The sequence below is a fragment of the Cariama cristata genome, unplaced genomic scaffold (genome assembly GCF_000690535.1).
Source record: "Cariama cristata isolate BGI_N322 unplaced genomic scaffold, ASM69053v1 scaffold13619, whole genome shotgun sequence".
NCBI lineage: Eukaryota > Metazoa > Chordata > Aves > Cariamiformes > Cariamidae > Cariama > Cariama cristata.
Window position 1 is genome coordinate 17,700 of NW_009635331.1, and position 19,589 is coordinate 37,288.

Genomic DNA, 19,589 nt, shown 5'->3' on the forward strand with positions numbered 1-19,589 from the left:
AAAGGTTTTTAACAATTTTTTCAATTGTGGTAATAGATATTTTCTAATATATGTTTCTTGTGAGACTGGAAGATCCACTGAAGATTTTGTTTACAACTTTTTATAAGCACGAGAGGAATTTTAATGCCATTCTTAATAGATCTCTTAACTCAATTGGAGAGGATCTCATTTCATTAATTTGCTGAAGAAATTTAACAAAAACTGCATTATGGGGACAGCTGTGATGTAGGAAATAACATTTCCACAGGAACAGTGCTTCCGGCCAATGCACGTACTCATCTGCCAGTTCACATCAAAGAGAGCCACTGCAGGTTCGAAATTATAATGACTTAGTCTTCTGAGATTCACTTGGTCAAAAATTATTCTATTAACTCATTTGTGATATAAATCTCTAATAGGTACTGGATTGACTTAATTATTAGGTCTATTTTATTGAAATTATAACAAGAAAGTTGGTGGGAAACAATAAAGCAGTGATTATAATGTATTTTGTTATCTGTATTACTATTCAAAGAAAACTTGTGTGCACATCTCAAAATAGAAGTAACAATATTTTTATACAAAGGGTCTGTTTCAAAGGTCTGTCTCATTACAAATCAGAAATACCTCACCTGTTACAGTACATAGGTAGACTTGAACTGGATCTTCCCCACTCCGCCAGATATCAAGCTCTGCACACTGTTTTATTATTATAAATTAATAGATATATAGTATAGCTTTTTCCATATCATGCCTAGCATGTTTTTTTAAAATAGGAACAAATTTCAAAGTCATTTGGGGTCAGGCCATTGGATTGCTTACAAAACATTGCCACAACAAATGAGTGATGCCGAAAAAACACTGTAACAGATAACTGTTTCCAAACACTAGCAGTTGAATTCTTCACAGAGCTTCAGAGATATTTGATAAAATTCTTATTATCTCTGAGAGAATAATTGGCCATTTTTTATATATAAATACGATTTATAGCAATTGTTAATTTATAACAACTTTTTAATTTACATTGAATTAATATTATAATGAAAATTATTATATTAATATTCATCTACTGTTGATAAACTTTCAAGTTTTCCTTTACAAAGTTACAGAAAAGATTTATTATTCTGCTAACAGTAGTGAATCTTTGCTGAAATCCCTTCTGGTGATACAGTGAACTAAACCAGCCATTTACCATATGTGAATGCGAAAGAAGGCTAGCGAGAAAAGTAGCTGAGGTCCAAAAGTCTTGCATTAGTCAGCTGTTGTATTCATTTGTAAATACAGGCAGTCCATGTGAGCTCTAAAAGCTTGGCAATAAAGTAAGTACATTCCAAACAAAGACAGAGTCCGTTTCGAGTAACATCCACAATCTTTGAGTTTAGAAAGCACCTTCTTTAACCCAGCCTGGCAAAGAAGCAGTTGTGTTTGTAAAAGCGGGTTAACAACAAGCCTGCCAAATTAAAACTGCCAGTGAGTAACCTGATTTAATTGAGTGTCTCTTATAGAAATGCACCTTGCATGTACTTAATGTGAAAGTTAAATGTTATATGCTTATTCAAACATGCTGTTGAATTACAGTCTTCCAACAGAGATGGAAGAGAGGGGTCATTCTGTTTTCTGTATTAACACTGCTGACTTAAGTCACAAGCTATACTGCAAGCTTGCCTAGTCCTGCCCAGATTTGTTCCTTGAAGGGCTGAAAAGAGCTCTATGAAAAGAAAAGCAAGCAGTGAATTGATAAACCAGACTGTAAAACCACTATGTATTCAAGACCTAAAACCACCAGCAAAATAATGTAAAATCAAGTCAGGAAAGTGAGAAAAATTTCAGACTTGAAGGAAGAAATGCTCAAAAATATATAGAGGTAAGAGACATAATGCATTACCTCAGGGTAAAAGGAACCATGATTTATTATCTTTACATGCTAAACTGAAATTAACTATAAGGAAGATTTTCTTATTTAGAAAACACATTGACAGTTTGGAATATAGACATGCAGGAATTGGATAGGATGTGCTACTGAGATTACATTAAGGGCAAGACTACATAATACACAGGGAAATGCCAAATGTCCTGAAAGGGCTTTATTTAAATAAATTACTGGAGTCAATATGGATTTCACTACAGCTTCATCTATACTTCACTCATGAAAGACTGGATTGCTTTGATTACTACTGTACAATGTGGATATGCTCATGCTCATTGTACTTTTGTGTATATGTCTGGCAGTGGACATCCAAAGAATAAAGCAACCCTGATGTTTCCTTCATTCGTTGTAAATTCAGGTTCCTTGAGGACTCAAAAAAATCAGGGTCATAACAGGCACTGCTAACATCTCACAAACCCATAGCATCTCTCTGAATTGATCTTCTGGGACTGAGAGCTAAATGGACATGAGCAAGAGAGATGAAGCCATAATTACCTCAACCAAAGCGACATTATCTGGGACATCATGATCTTGCCTATCTGACTTCTGTCACTTTGACAAAATGACTTTGAGTCACTTTGGGCCTCTGGGGGAAATGAGAAAAGCATACAGAAAACTTAAGAACATCATTAAAAGAAAATGTTGTGAGGAAATATGGCTTACATCCTTCTGAACACAAGTTTGCAAACTTTGTTTTTCTGACCTGGGGAGGACAGATCTATGATCAGAACCCCCTGCCGAGACAATGTGCACTTTGCACACCACGCATGCTTGCAGCAAAGGCTCCTCTTGTTTACCCTGGGCCTCCATAGGAATCGTGCTCATGTTATGGCTACAATCTGGGAAGTGCTGGGCTCCCAGTGGTATTTGTACAGAAATATATAGCCTTATTTCCTACAAGGGTCCACCTGATGACACATCTCCCAGCTTGTTTAGGTAGCATCTTATGGACTTTATAGACTAAGATGAGTATGAACACCATGCAGGTACAGTCATAATACTGAACCAAAATGTTCAGATGTTTGGTCAAATAACATTAAAATCAGATAGCTGGGCAATGGCAAACCACTGGAGCATCATCTTATCATAGGTAATTAGTATGCAATTCTAAGATCAGCACTGGGCCCCTGGCCTTAGTTAAAATAGCATACTCGCCAGATGGGTCTGGCAATGTGTTTCGAAGGCACTGGCACAAAACCAGTAACTATGTTTTAGAAATATTTTTGTGAAGTAACTTATGTTTGTTTCTTAGAAAGCTAAGTGATAAGCTTATTAATTATTTTTAATGAAGTACATTTAGAGGAATCATAAAAAGAACAATATTAATCTTACAGAATCTTCACTTTTCTATTAAAATAATACTCAGGTAAAAATAGTGAAAACATACAGCACTAAGACAGACCCACAGAATCATAATATCAAAGAAAGAAAAGCCTGATGATCTTCAACATTCAGTTCCTTGTTTTTATAAGTTTCTACTCCACCCTTAGTTGTTGCTATTGCTATTGTCTGCAGACCTGTTGTGCTCAATCCTGTACAAATAAAGATAAAAAAGTCTATTGAGGAACTTATGATTCAACCTAGTTTTAAATATCTTCAGAAAATTAGTCTTTTTTAACACACTTAAAAGTGTAAAAACTTATTTCAACATTTATATTTGCTTCAAATCCTCATTTCAATTTCTCCCTTCATCTCTACTTCCCTGCATGTCTACAGGGCTTTCCATCTGCACCTGTTGTTTGTTTTTTTTTAAACTACTGATGCACTGTTTTTAAATAACCTTTAGTAACAGGAGTGCATCAGTGCTTTCTGGATCACAGGTCAGAGCTGACTCAAGAGAGGTTGAAGTGCAGGCTGCATTTCATGGAGAGGGAAGTGGTTTCGATGATATGGTGTTGCTGTCAAAGAAAAAAATGTCTGAGTTCCCTGCTGGGCACCCTATATCAAACATGCAGACTGTGGTCTGAGGTATTTTCACTGTTCACCCGTTAATAATGTGAACTTCCAAATTCATTACTTTATTATTTCCCAGTGGATTGAAAGAAGTTTACTAGCTCTAAGGGAGTCTATACATCTTTTCCACTTATTCCAAAGTAACAGGAAAAAATGGGTCTCCAAGGGTTTGATAGATGGTGACAAATAACTTAGAAACAGGTGACTTTGCTAGATTTCTTAAATTATTTGTATTCTATACTCAGTACAGATTTCACAACAAATACATGAATTCATATAATTCCTTTCGGAACCACGGATATTTTGTATCCTTTTCCATAATATGTTTCCAGGTCACAGATAATTTTCTTCTGCATGTCATCTGCAAAAAGTATAAAAAACCAAATGGCCAAATTATTGACTGTGTATGTCACTACAGACCCAGTAGCTACATGAATTTACAACTTTTGAAGATTTGCCTCACTGTGAAATACTAAAGTTAAAAAGCTTACATCAAAAAGTAGTGGCTTTGAATCCATGCTTCAAATGCAGCAAGAATTTGCCATGAACTGCAAACAGACTCTACACAGTCTAATAATACTAATAAAATCTTACTGAAAAAAAGTTTATTTTGGGTCCTTTGATTTCAGAGTCGTAGACTGGCAATATGTAAGCAGCTCTTACTTATCTAGTTGGAAGTATGCAGAACAGTTATGTCAGGGGGACAAAATAAAGTTGCTGTTTTTTGTTCAAGGACTCAGTCCATCATACCTGCCCCAGCTGCCTGAAAAACGAAACCTTTTGCCCCTGAAAATAACTGGTGGACATTGTAGTGCAATCTGCAGTTGTCATCCCAGGAGTGGCAAGGTCAGTTTGTTGTGATGTTAAAAAAATGGTTAGACCAACATCTTGAGTTGAGAGTTGCAGGAAACTGCATGCTGACATGTTTTCTGTGAAAAATTACATGAACATTGACGTAGCTGTAGCTAAGTTCTCTCTCCCACCACTGCAGAAATTACTTTGGGTGAACCTTCTCTCTCTCTCTCTCTCTCCCTGGAGCATAGATTGCCTGTACTGCAATTTTGCTAAAGGATCAACCATGCAGTCAGGAAAGAGTCTCAGTCTTCAGCTTTCCCTTACAAACATATGGCCTCTTTGGCTAGAAGGGTTAGGCACAATTAACTTCTCTCATCCAGTAGTGTCCTTGGAGCAATCGTTATAACCATTCTGAAATAGCTTTAAGAAACCAAACAGCACATGCACATTGAAAATGGATTCTCGATGCTTGTTACCTTTTGCACAGTTTTTGATATTTTTACCAGAATATAGATTTTTCAAAAAATGTTACTGGCTTCCACCTCTGTGAAGGACCTTGTATAGACTGAATTGACATGCTTTTCCATCCAGCTTTGCAAAACACTGCATCTAACTGATAATAGCTGCAATCACAGTGGAAGGCTCATAAAAACTGAAACAGTAAGATTACAATATAATGAAAAACTAAGGAACAAATACTCAATCAGTTTTAAAACCTACCAATTAAATTCTTTAAAGATTTTTTTTTTCGACTGAAAGAAACAAAAAAGAACTAGAAAGTGAATTTGAAACAAATCTTTATACTCAACAAGGGAAGGGGCACAGAGAACATGAAGAACAGTTAGGAAGAGAAAAAGTTTTGTATCTGAAGAAATCCATCACTTAAAACTACACCCTACACTCTGTTTCTTGTACCTTCAAGTGCCTTTGCAAAATTACATCCCAGTTGACTTTTTCTACTACAAATTCTGCTTCCTCAGTTGTATCATCTTCCCAGTTAATCAGCTCTATTTTTTCTACTGTCCTTTAGCATTCACTTCTTTTCTTCACACAGAATGTCATTAACTTCTTCTGATACATTGCAAAACACATGAGCCATTCTTCTATGCTGTTTCTGCATTCTCCTTTTTATAAATTTCTCTCCCCTTGTTCCTGTCATGGATGCAGAAATTTCTCACTGGATCTCTTATTCAACTGTTCGATTTGCCGAAGTCATTGTATGCTATCTTCTGATTTCCTTTTCCCCCATGCCTCTTTCCTTATTCTTATCTCTAACCACCTGGCTCCTTCCCCAAGTCATAGAAACATGCTTTAGCGTATCTCTTTAGCAGGTAATGCAGAACCTTTAGTCTTGCTCTCATCAATTCTGCAACTACAACCACATCTCCTTTCTCTTTTTCATCTCTGAATTCATTGAACACATTGTTTTAAGTAAATCTTTTGACTTCTTGTTTTCCAATTACATTTCAAACCTTTTCCAAACAACTATCTTTCCCTTTTTGCATTTGGTTGAAACTAGTCCTGCCAAAATCTTTAATGATTTCTTAAGATTTCAAAAGTAAACTGTTTTCTTCTTTGCTTTGCTACAATTAACCATGCTCTAATGTTACTTTCCTTAGTTCCCACAGTTCATCCCCTCTCGATTTTTTTCTATCTCTAACCTTTCATTCAAAATGTGCTGTAGCAGATTCTCATCCTCTGCCCATGCAGTCAACTGCGATGGTCCCACAGGGCTGTAGCACTGTCTCCACTATTGCTATCCCTCAAACATCATCCCTTCATCAGCAGTACATCAAAGCATTATCCCCTCTGCATTAAAGACTCCCCCCTCATCTCCCCTGTCTCCTCCTGTCTACACTAAAACCTCTTTGGCACCTGCTTGTGAATCACCGATCTCAACTCAGTGTTGTTAAACTTTCCCTCCAAGACCTCTCTTCTGCTTCTTCTCCCAGCCATGCAGATCATGCACATCATTCAGACCTGCTATTTGGGCAGGCCTTTTAATTCAGGCTTCATATTAGGTCCACTTGTTTGTCACATGCATGCTTTCTATTTCGCATCTGTACCCTCTCTGTCCACCCACACAGCAAATTCTTTTGTCCGCTCTCTCAGCATTTCAGATGCCAGCTACTGCAGTGCTTTTCTCCAGCCCTGGAAATTTGCCTACCCTAACTCCTTGCAGGATATTGTAAGAAAGATAAGTTTCATAGCCTTTCAATTTGACTCGGTCATCTTTCTCCATACATTAGTAAAAAGCTATACTGTCTTTTATCCAGTTGTACATAATTCATCTTTATTTTCCAGTATTTTACCAGTTGTTCCTTATCACATTTATCTTCTCACATTCAAAACTGAAAGATCAGCTCCTGCTGCTCATCAGACTTGCCCCATCATCCACTTGATATCTTTTTAGTAAGCACCTTGTGTTTTTTCATCATTGCCTCTAATGCTTGAAAAGAGCTCTCCAGAAACATTCACAAAGCTATCTTATTTTCTTTCTTCAAATCTCCCCTTAGTACTCTCTGTTGTCAAGATGTCCCCAACCCAGTATTGTAACTATCTCCTGTTACGTGGAACACTTCTTATTTCTCCTGTGTTTCCCTCTCTGGACTTACATGTCATGTCATGATTTAGACTCTCTGTGCTTGGAACAGAAGTTGTATTTTTCTTCTGTATTTCAACAGCATGTAGCACAGTGAAATCCTGCTCTGTGACTGCAATTGCTCTGTATTCATGTGACAAAACTAAATTATTGTGACTATCAGAATTACTGCTTAGGATTGATATTTAGAAAAGTGTTAAGGAAGGTTAAGATTTAGAGCAGTCTTAAACAGAATTCCTGCAACAAAAATAATCAATAAAAATAATGAATGCTCACACATTAGATCTAAGAGGGCTTTTTTTGTCCCTGATATCATCAGGGAGCTGGAATAAGAAATAATGTTAGTGAACTGTACATAAGGAATCCTTAAAAGTTACAACAGGGAAGCTTGATCGATGCTTTCTGTTTACTAACACGTATTGCCAAGAAAGAACACAATTATGTTTTCCCTATAGGTCAACCATACGCCAAGGTTTAGTTTTACAAGGTTTAATGAAGGCAAAATCTGATGCTGCAGCTATTTCTGCCAAAAAAGATTTATTGATCTATTGTGCTTCAGCACTCCAAAAGCTAATGCAGTTTATTGCACTGAAGGACTCTTTAAAATACACATGGGATGAATTCATGATAGATATTCATCTTCATGGTCATTTAAGTTACATTGAACCTACCTATGATCTCAGCAGACTGAAGCCCTTAGTGTGACTATTATCGTTACTCATAAAGTATATAAGCTTGGTGGCATCAAGAGGTATGATGTATCCTTAACAAGCTAATTTTTGATGGTGGAATGATTGAGAGCAGCCTCTGTGTTCCAGATTGTCCAGAGGAAAGGTGACTGCTGTTCAACTAAAGATGGACCTCTGAAGTAAAAAAATACATTGAAAATTCCCATCTGCAATATAGCTTTTCTTGATGCCCAAGATCTCAAGAACTAGATGAAAATTTACTGCTATTCTGTGATGGATGAACTGGCAGCTTTGGTTCTGTTGGGTCTCTCAAATACCTATTGATATGTCTAATTATTAAGTGTTGCTTTGGTGATTGTTTAATATTGGTGGAGTGTCTGAAAACATTTTTTTGAAAGCTGAAATTATTAACTTATCTTATAAGTAACTTATAAATTGCCAGGTATAAGGTATCTTATAAATTGCCAAACAAGCAAGCAGAAGGCACTGAATTTACAACAATGCTTAGGATTGATCCTCCCTTCAGGTTTGTCCACTGAATACACAAGTCATGATATTTCAGTATGTTAATGATACACAACTATGTGTGTACATAAATGTATATAGATACAAATACCTGTACCTATACAGGAATCAATCTGTGCTTTTCAGTTTGCTTCTTATCCTAGAAGAATGTTCAGACAATACTAAAAAGATGAGCACTTATTTTACCATAGGAAAGGAAGGTGGATGTAGAGAAACTTTCTTTTTTATTCACAACTTACTTAAAAGTGGTCAAAAAAGGCAAAGTGGGCAAATAATACTAGAGGCTGATTTCCATGTTGGGAGCCAAAATCTAGCAGAAACAAAAGTCACTGCACAACCTTACTTGTGCTACTTCTTCCTGAAGGCAGAGAGCAGCTAACAAGCAGAGGAACAAGCTGGCATGGGGAACAAGAAGTTGTTTCTCAGAGAGGACTTTACTTTCTGTGAGGGACAGCATTTTGTCTGAAGCTTAACCTGAGTGAAAGCTGGAAGCCAGGAACAGGGTCGTGCTTTACTTCCAGATCCATTAAATGGGGAACTTAGCAGGAGCCAGGAGAGAAAAATGTCTTTAAAACATCCTTTCCCACACTACCATTTAGCAGTCCCTGGAACATGTATACCAAGGCAGTCTTAAAGACAGCTGTTTCTAAACAACTGCTTTTGCTGAATTCTAAAATGCAGTCACATGAGTGAAGGAATGATGGTACTTAATGTATAAAAGCAGTAATATGGCAATATTCATACCACCTCAGACTGAACAGTAGGCATTTTGATTCTCTTTTTTTATCAGTTTTGCTTTATGCATGTTCACGTGTGTGTGTGTGTGTGTGTACAGGCATGTACACATGTAAGTTTGCAGCAAAGGAAGAAAGTGGATTGCCATAGCATGCTCTGTGCTTACCCTAATATATATGAGCACAGTTTTACAGGCATAAGTTATCTATAGGTAATGCAGAATTAGCTGGTTAAAAGAAAGTTGTTCTGAGATTTTCTTCCATTCTTGTGTAGGTGCGAAGGGGTTCGAGAATATTCAGCAAATCTCAAGATCATTTTTTGCTAATGAAGAAAGAAGGAATACTGTATTTCTCTTTATGCAAATCACATGGATTTTGCAATTCAAAATCTCACTCATTTACATTAAAAGTCATGGTTCAAAGGAATTGTGGTAAAATGTATAAATCTAGAGTATTATCTGATAAAACCAGAGCCAATAGTGCTGAAATGTTTCTGGACACAATACAGCAGCAGAGGTACATAAGCCCTCCATAATACAGCAACCTATGACAGTTATTCACATGCAACAAAAAAAAAAAAAAGAGAAGACTGCCTATCCATGTCAATTGTTGATCAATATGCACATTTATCAGCCTACACAAAGAGAACTAAACCAAAAAGAAATCCAAATTCTCTTTAGTACTGCCACAAATGAAAGTAAAGACGGTTTTGATATTGATGAGATATCATTCAAAAAAAGATTTTTCCCTGAAATAATAATTCAAGCAGGGAATGTAACAAGGAACCTTAGAATTTCTATTGTTTATTATAATCAAATCCAAACTCTGTTCTAAACCAATTTAAAAAATAGTATGCTGTAGTTGCATGCATAATAATGAGTCAAGTTAATGTGCTGCATCACTTGGTATGCAGGAGAAGTTCACTGAAACTGAGAGTGAAACTTGCTTAAATATGAAAGCTTCATGATTGAAAGCAAAAAACAATCTGCGGAGAACACAGACAATAAGCTATGCAAAGGGAAAAAATAGGGAAGACGAGTAGGGTCCTGGTACAGGAGGAAGAAGAATAGGTCTATAGAAATGGAAGTATATTTTACCTGTCATCCTCTTTCAGCTTGGTCTTCTTGAGTTTTTTCATCATGCCCTGATCCTTTGATTTCCTCCTTATTACAGTTCTCTGTTACCTCTTGCCCTTCCCCTTTTTCATTAACTTCTTGCTCCTTTGTTTTTTCTTCCTCCTCCTCTTTTTCTTCCTCCTCAGGAAATACTTCATCTTGTTCATCCCCTTCCAGCCCTCCCTCTTTTTTCCCCTCTATATCCCTTGTCCTTCTGAAGTCAACAAAAATTGAAAAAGGCATGCAAAAAAAAAAAAAGAAAAGAATAAATTAAAGTTAAGGTCATGGAGAAGAGCATGCATGAACTCAGAAGAAAGGAAATGCAAAAGAAATGAAATAAAAACTAAAAGATGGAAGTAGTCATAAGTTAAACCATGCTGGCTAAGACTCCAGTCTACACTAGAGAACCTTGGGATGTTTTCTTAGGACAGTCTCTAAGTCCCTCTTTGAATAAAATTTGCATGGCAATGCATCACATTTGGAAATGTATACATAACTGTATGACAGAAACAATGAGGTCCTAACAATGCTCATATAAGCAGATGTTTAAACAATCTTTTCAAATGCACCGTTTCTCTCAAGAGGACAATTTTCTGAAAATTAATATAGGCTGACATTGAATTTTGCTGAGAGATGCAGGTGGGTAACACCTTCCAAGAAAAATGATCTTTCATTCCTTCTACAGCCAAAGCTTCTCTGAGTTTGCACAGGGTGCAGGCAAAAGAAATGCTGTGTTTTGCTTACAGACACACTATGTACATCTTGTGAAAGGGTAGTTCAATGGTTGTGCGCCTACAGTTAAATTGGACTAGTGTAAGTATTAAATTGAATTGGTTTGTGTAAGTATTAAATAATACTTCTATAAAAGTTCAGCAGCTCCAGTTTAAAAGGAAATCAAGATGCCTGTGACATTGCCAGCACAAACTTTCAAGTCAAACTGTCTTTTCAGCTATATGAAGTATTTTACAAAATGGTTTTCAGAAAGTGCAAATCTAAGTGTGTCTAATGCTTGCTGACAGCATGTGTTTGTTATTGTAGTGTATGTTAGTATAACCCAAGATGACAAAACTTGGCTAAAAACAAATGCCATGAAGACTTCAAAAAGCATTAGATGAAGAAGACATTTAAACCAGTATTTTGCAAATTCCCTGCAAATTTCATCCTAGGCAAAATATTATTTTCAAATACAAATATTGGCAAATGTTCAGTTACTTAGATTACATGGCTATGGCCGCCACTACAGCTCCTCATGCTCACCTTATTTTCTTGTTTCCTCTTGGACGCTCTGACTGGACGGACATGTAGCTTGTGCTGCTGAAACGTGAGGCACTGCTTGTCCGTGACACAGCGGAGACATCAGAGACATCACTGTCTGAAGACTTATTGGAAACATTGTCTGAGCCTCGCTGAGGATCCCGTCCTGACCGATACTGTAAGAGGAAAGGGACAAAGGTACAGATGTTGTCAGTGACATATTACCTCAATTCAGCTATGGAGCTTGTCCCTGATATTATCTAAACTGCCTTTGTCACCAGACTGCCTGAATTTTTGTAATGAAGTTTTTAACTGATACAAAATACAAGTTATGTCTTGGTTTCTATTAATTTTACTCTGCTTTGCTATCTCATTCAAGTTATTAGCTCCTCAGCTTCATCCACAGAGTCACCTGTACAAAACGTCCAGCTCTTCCAAAGGTTTCACAAACCTTAGCAAAGACATCTAAACCATCATAGAACATTCTTACCACAACTGTTTCACCAGCGCACAACAGAAAAGCAGAGAGACTTAGTGACTTGCCCATGATTACTGAGCTCACGAAAGATTGAACAGGAGACAGAATGTGCTTCATGCTATCTATAAAATAAGTGTCTCTTTTGGGGTCTAGCCTATTTAAAAGAACTTCTACTTGACAAATGTTAACTTTTTTTTTTCCCCCTAAGTAAATAGATAGATGAGATTATCAAACCAAAAGACAAAGCGATACTGTAGCCGTGCAAACAAACCTCGCATCTTGCTAACTTGCGCGGCTGGGAAGTCTGAAAGGATGGGACAGGACTAGAGATAATTCGTACTGACAATGTACAAATGCCTCAGAAACTAAAAAATTACAATAGTATATGAACTTGTTAACAGTATATTCAAAACATGGAACTGGCAGGTGATGGGTAATCCAGCAGTAAGCCCATACAACATAAAGCACTGTTGTGCAGAGGTATTCAAGTTAGATCTGAACAAAATATTATGGCTATTTGTTCTTGTTACACAAGTTAGCTCTAAATTAACGCAAAGTCTGTGCCACTCTGCGTTGCACTATGTGCAGATATAATAAAGAGTGGAAAGATATTTTTCCCTCTCCTCTTCATATACAGATATTTCTGTGTATACAGAAATCTGATGGGTTACTATTGATAATCTTTTCAGAAAAATAGTACTGCAAGATGAATTGTCAATAATCACCAGGTAATTGTTTGGCTGACATGGAAAGAAGACAGTATGGAAAGATGTGACGAGCAGCACAGACAGGACTGAAAGAAAACAATGGCAGAAAATAATCTGCATAATACAGCAGTGGCTTGTTGACATCTTGAGGGTAGCAACATTGGTCTCAGCTACCTGGAGAAAATAATTCATAATGTAAAGTGGCAGATCTGTGTAGTCCTGCAGAAAAGAGCAGTGACCAGGTTTGGCTATCAAATGTCTCCTTTTTTTATAATTTTAGAATAACTGTCTTTCATGAAGTACGCAGATCATTTGCTTCTGTTCTCTTGCAAGGAAAGTTACACAGGGAAATATTCTGAAAGACTGTGCGGTGTCTAAATAGCATTTCAGAATAGCGTTTGAGTGCCTATTTACCATAAATGAATTTACACTTAGAAATAGCAAGTTCTTTTGCCCATTTTAAGACAGGAAAATGAAATAAAGACAAGAAAAAATGCTCATGCAGGTTACACTGTACACCTGTTTTAGACAGCGACGAAGCACAGCCTGAACCGCACGCTTACGTAAAATGATTGCACATGCTGCAGCTGGCTTCCTGATCTGTACTAATTTACAGTATTTGTGTTCATTGACAAACCACTCAAGCCCTCCCCAGCCTTTAAGTGTGAGAGAGCACTTAGCCAGCCATAAACTCAGGGTATCTCAGCGATTACAATGTTTAAATATTGGAATATTTACTGACTGTTTTTATTGATGCCATTGATATTTTTTCTTGATAAAGAAGACAGTACATATCATTATTGAGATATTCATTTGGGAACATAAGAACAACGATTAAACAGCTGTCCTGATCATCATAGATAATGGTACATTAAACCAGAATAAAAGGATTATTCTTTTTCAGCAACTCCTTTTAAAAGAGCAACTACTTAACCCTTTGGAGAAGAAAAAAATAACTATGCCTAGTGAAATGTGCATATATTGAGTCGTATCTATTCAGTTCCACCCACCTAGCCCTCCCTAGAATGATTCTGCATTGAAGACAAAGTGTAGTTTGTGTGGATTTGGCCTAAACCCACCAAGACCGGTAGTACAGCCTGGTGTACTGGGCTACCACCACGCACTACAGAAAAGGCAACGCAGAGCTGCCCTCAGCCCTTCGGTATTTGCCGAGGCCCCGAGCAGATGGACTGGCCGTGCTGAACCCTGAGCTGCCAAGGCTACGCTGCTACTGGCTCCCAGCAAAGCTAACGTACAGCCACGGTGTGTATGCCTATATGAACAGCTGTCGTATTGACAGCGGCTGGTGACCTCAGGGTAGACACACCGCTAGCATTACAGACCTAATGTGGCTGTCTTTTGGGGAAATAAGATAGACAGTAGTGTCGGATGTAAATCATCGATGGAATTGTTAATTACATTTCAGTTGGGGAATAGATAATTACTTGTGGTGATTCATAGAATAACAGACCTCAACCTGCAGATCCCACACTAAGCTTGCCAAGCAGTCCATGGAAATGAGCCCTTCTAAATTGAATACATGCAAGCAACATGAAGTGCAAATGGTATCAGCATTGCACAAAGTTATTCTAAAGAGTCGTTCTGCAGCACACTGAAAGTTTAAAAAAACCTATGGTTTTGATTTTGTCTGTTTCATTTCTACACCCAGAGAACATCAGTTCTTAAAATACATTTTTCATAGCAACGTGCTGTATATAACAAATCAGACATTTTCATGAATAGAACAACCTTATTGTATTTTTTTTTAAAAGCTAATGCAATAGTAATAATCTAGTGATGTAAGGTGAAGACTGAGAATTGCTATGTCAAGAAAAGAAACTTAAAGGTAAATAATTTCAGAAATATAATGTGAAAAAACATCATCAGATCATTACCTTGTATCTTTTTTCTCAGTTGTATACAAAGCTACTTCCCGTCAAATGTTTTCTGTCGGGTCAGATGGCACAGAAATATTATTTGACCCTTACTGTTTCAGGATGTTTTAGATTTGAAATTGGGAAAGTTAATTGATCCTTTCATTAAATCTGAATGTCTTAATATAAATATTTGGCCTAAAAAGTTTTATTTACACATTTTCTGAGAATTTGCTAGCTGCCTAGCAAAGTAACATCCAGAAACTGAAACTAAATTGTCTTTCTTGCTGGACAAAGTTCAGATACCTCATATTAATCCATTAACTCTGCTCCAAATTGCTCTTCATTCTGCTGCTAAGGTCTACTTTTGACCTTATATCTGACTTAATTTTGTTTAGGAAATGGATTATAACAGTGTATTGCATGTTAGTGTTTCAGTAACTGCAGCACAGAGGACAAAAGGAAACATACTGCTTGTCTGACAGAAGCCATGCTGGCATTTCAGTTTTGCATTTGTTTCTTAAATTGCAATTCCATATAGGGCAGTTTCTGAAGTGCTCCTTTGCTTTCTGCCTCAAAAGTAAAATGGCAGTTCCGTTGTGCGAATATTGAGTTTTTAAAAGTATTCAGTTCTTTCATGTCATATACTCTGACTGTAAAATGCAACCATTTTTGCACAATTTTGCACTATTCTTTCTTCAGTTTTTGTGTGGCTAAAGTTGCCCCAAGGCGTTACATCTTCATGTATTTCATATACAACCTTGTTTTCCTCCTCCAAATTTCACTTTCTTTTTTTCTAAATGTCACCAACTGTAAGATAAGATCAACTATTAGACGTAAAAGGTCGTTGTTAGCTAAGCACCACCCACCCATTATCTCTAAAACACTGCCACCATTCCCATCCCTCTCCGCTGCGGTAGGAGCTGTAGGAGTTTGCACCGTCTGATTGCACAATGCTGGGGAACTGCAGCCCTCACGGCTGGATCCTGGTGGTAGCATGGCCACAGGTTTGGATCATCAGATCCAGCAACTACCCTGTATGCTCCAGTTTCTCTCAGAAGAAAACAGGGGCATGAGGATAGTAAGGGAGCCTCATGTGCACTGATGGCCCCCCTGGTTTGGATAATCAGGAGGTCCAGGCTGTGGTGAAGTGTACCTGCCTACTACGCAGGTTAATTACTGTTTCTTTTTAATTCTTTTTCTTTCTTTTTTCTTTTTTAAGTAACAGCCACAGCAGTAGGAAAATTATCTCCTGACTTTTCCCATGCTGGAAATATATGTCTCTTTTATTGGAATAAGGTTAAATTTTCATTTCCAACCCAATCAAAACTATTTTTAATAGTAAGATGACTTTGTACTGTTTTGCTGTGTTGAAGAATGGGATAAATTTCATTATTACAGATTCTGTCAAACAAGATTTAAAGTTTCTAAAAGCCCTTTCCTCCAGCCCTAATCAGTTGGAGACCCTAACAAAGTAACAGGTGTTTGTGCCAATACCTTGTAACTGCAATAGATTACACTCCTGTAGTGATGAATTCAGGATTATTAAAGCTGAAAAACAACTACCTGCTCTGCTTCCTAGTACAACAACCTCTGCAAACATTTTGACCTCTTTGTGAACTACCACTACGTGACTGACAGGCCACATAGAGCTACAACTGCTTTGATACTTACTTTTCGAAAGAAACTGGTTTGGAACTTCTGGGAGTTTTAAAATGTTTCATATTGCTTTAATCTATTGTTACCATTCTTCCATCTTGGACTATACGGTCATGCAGTTGTCCAGGCAATTGAAATTGTCAATGATTTCCAACCGTCTTTCTTTTTTATTATCTTTTTTTTCCTTTTTTATAGTCTACTCATCAGTTTTTATTTGCTAGCATTTACATAGGAACATGCAAATCTGGTCAATGTTTTCACTGATCAAAATGTTTAGAAGATGTTTCAGACAATTGTCCATTGTGTTACTACAAGTGGATTAAAGAACTATTCTGGACTGTTTCAATAGTTCTTTGCTCACTGACAAAAGCCCTTGAGCAGCCAGAGCACAGCAATTGTATGAAATGTTCTGTAATTTCAACTGTAGCTGTGAGTGCAAGTTCACAGCCTCTAAAGGCACTGCAAATTTTAGCTACCACACATCATTTGAATTAATGTTATTGGATTGTTTGATTCTTTCTAAAACCTTTGTTAATGGCTGCCTAATGAAGTCTGCCACTAAAAGTAAAAGTAAATACTTACTAATATTTACAACAATAACATTACATTTATATAAAGCAAAAGATTTGAAGTCATTTTTACAAAATACCATATACAAATGAATATGTAGAGAGAATGTATGTTTATCTGTAGCTTGCATACACACAAACCCAAGATGAAGGCTATGATGAATCTGCCCTTGCATGTGATTCATACTTAGCCAACTCAATAATCTGTGCTTAACATTTGTCACTCCTGTCAGACTCCATCAAGGCAACTGAGGTATAGCTAGCCAGGTCAGCCTCTGCCAGCCCTGCTTTAGCCATCAGCTGCACATGGCATCCATCAGTCCCTTGGGAGACTTAAGGAGCGACCAGGGAGATTAATTCTTACGCTGCTCTGCAATTAGGTATATAATAAGCTCCACAGTTGCCTTGGGCTTCTTAATGTGGAGCTGCAACCAGTTCTAGCTCAGACTCATTCTTGGCTGCTGATCCTGACTTCTGCTTTAGTCCTGGATCCTATCCTATCTTCTTCCTTTTTATTCCTAACTCTTGCATCCTGCTTTCTTAGCCCTATGTTTTGCTTCTGATGATTCCCATTGGCACTGTTCCAATCCTGTTCTCCCTTCAGCCAGTTCTTGCTTTGCATTAGGTACCCCTTGATCTCCTGACCCTGGCCCTACTGTGCCTCTCTTGGCATTCTTGTCTTGCATTAGTGTTAAAAAGAGAGTGCTATACATGGCGTTGCTACTTCTGAGCAGTATGGTGCCTGAAACAGTAAATCTAGCTGGATGTACAGTGGTTCCCTTTACATCCATTCCTTACTCCCATTCCTTATCCAACATCATTTTTTTCCCATTATTCAGAACATTCCAATCTACTTCTACCTTGAATAAAAAGAACTGACTGTAACCTTATTTGCAAAATCCATCTTCTAAACCATCCTAATCTCCAATAAAGTTAGGCCACCAATTGAAATGTGGGTAAAAAGGAACGTATTTCTATTGAACATGTGAAAAAAACCTGCTTCAATAGTTCTCACATCTTTGCCTTAGTGGTTTGGTGCCACCTGTTTATCGATTTCACTAACCAGTGCTCACATATAGTCTTAGAAAGGAGCTCCTAAAATCTGATTTCATTACGGGACTAAGCCATGTTTCAAACAACAGCCTACTGCTAAATTAGTAAATGAAAACTGAACTGAGGTCCCCTCCAACCCAAATTACTCTGTCATCCTACCAGTCAAGGTGATCCAGGAGTTGAACAAGAAACTGCAAGGGCAGCAGTAATGCAGAAGCCACCAATGGATCACTGTCTAAGGACAACTGGAAATCTAGGGGGAGGTAGTCCAGAGGCAAGCCAAATCAAAAGACAAAAAATTGTCTGCTTCACATATATTGGTACATGGTGCAATTTTTTTAAGAACTCCTTAAGTGCACAATATGATGTAAATACAGGAGAGTACTAGAAAATATTCTGAGATTACATCAAGGAGAAATTACAAGACTTGCAAGTGTTTGGTAAAGTAGAAAGCAGTAAGGCAGCTCTTAAGAATTATTTGGGTCTTCTAGTGAGCTGGAGAATCAGTTTGTCAACAAGTTTGTCTTCCTACAAAAAAAAATCTGTTCCTGTAGTCAGTTTCAAAACACCAAGTAGCCTCTTGTTCTGATGTTCTTTTTCATACAATATGACTTTTGGCAGATCAAGACAACCTCTACTTTCAGCTGCACTGATATCTGTTCTGAAAGCAAGCTGGTTTTGATGCAGAATTAATTCACAAAGATAGCTTCATCCTGTCTATGGAACTAAGAGTTCTTATTTTATCTTACTTTAAGTCAGGAAAAAATTTTACAAATTTTGAAAGGAGAGAGAACTGCAAACTTTCTGCTGGGGTATACAAAGTTACCACATTGTTCCAAAGACTGTTCAAAATCACAAGGACAGTGTTTAAAATCCCATCTCTCCTACGAAAAACATGGTGGGTAAAAAGCTGTTGTTTAAAGTAAAGTAAAATACAAGTAAAACAATACAGGAACATTTCTAAGCATCACCTCAAAAAAGTTCTTAAAAGGCAATCCAAGATGTGTTACACACCTGAGTAAAAATATAAAGTTTATAATGGCCAAGTAGGTGTCTTACAACATCTCATCAAAAGCTACCTTAAAGTCACTACTTAGAGAGAGAACTTTTACTCCAAATCATCAAGTCATTGGAACAGGACTGTGGGACATGATGTTTCGTAATAACAAGAGGCTACCATCACTGGCCTGCATCCTTCAGTGGTATGCCTCATTTACTATATAACTAGAGATCTACTTTAAAAATCAAGATAACTATTTTCTATTATCTATCAAGGAAAGTAACTGAGATTTTTAAGATCAGTGTTCATAGTCTGAATGCTAAAGTGAGACGATCTTTTCCATGGTTCTAGTTGATTCTGACAGATTAAATGAGGTAGAAAAGAGATCCAGGTATAGCATATGGCTAGGGTGAAATAGCTACAATGGACTATATAAATTGGAATGAACAGAAAATCACATGTGTCCTATGGATGGACTTTCCCTTGTTACAAGATCTGATGATTCCAACATGCCTTAACAAGTTATAGGTGAACCATAGAATGCTCTCAGGTAGCTAGAATATTCCCAAAAATTTTTTAACAAAAGCAAAGATCTCGAAGAAATAGGAGTCTACATAATATGAAGATAAACAAATAAGAGCTTCAAAAGAAGAACACTTTAATGAGAATTAAGGGT

General features: G+C 37.2%; 1 protein-coding gene across 1 annotated transcript in view; it reads right to left on the reverse strand.

The window, feature by feature from the left end:
- LOC104167285 (regulating synaptic membrane exocytosis protein 2-like) overlaps window positions 1–12,120 on the reverse strand; it is a gene marked incomplete at its 3' end in the record, with an annotated part of 20,126 nt that extends 8,006 nt beyond the window's left edge. Inside the window, exons 1-2 of the mRNA XM_009707503.1 lie at window positions 11,986–12,120; window positions 11,577–11,749 (exon numbers count right to left, since the gene is read on the reverse strand). Of these exons, the coding sequence (XP_009705805.1) occupies window positions 11,577–11,749; window positions 11,986–12,120 (308 nt within the window). The remainder of the gene's footprint in view (window positions 1–11,576; window positions 11,750–11,985) is intronic.
- Between the last annotated feature and the right edge of the window lie 7,469 nt (window positions 12,121–19,589).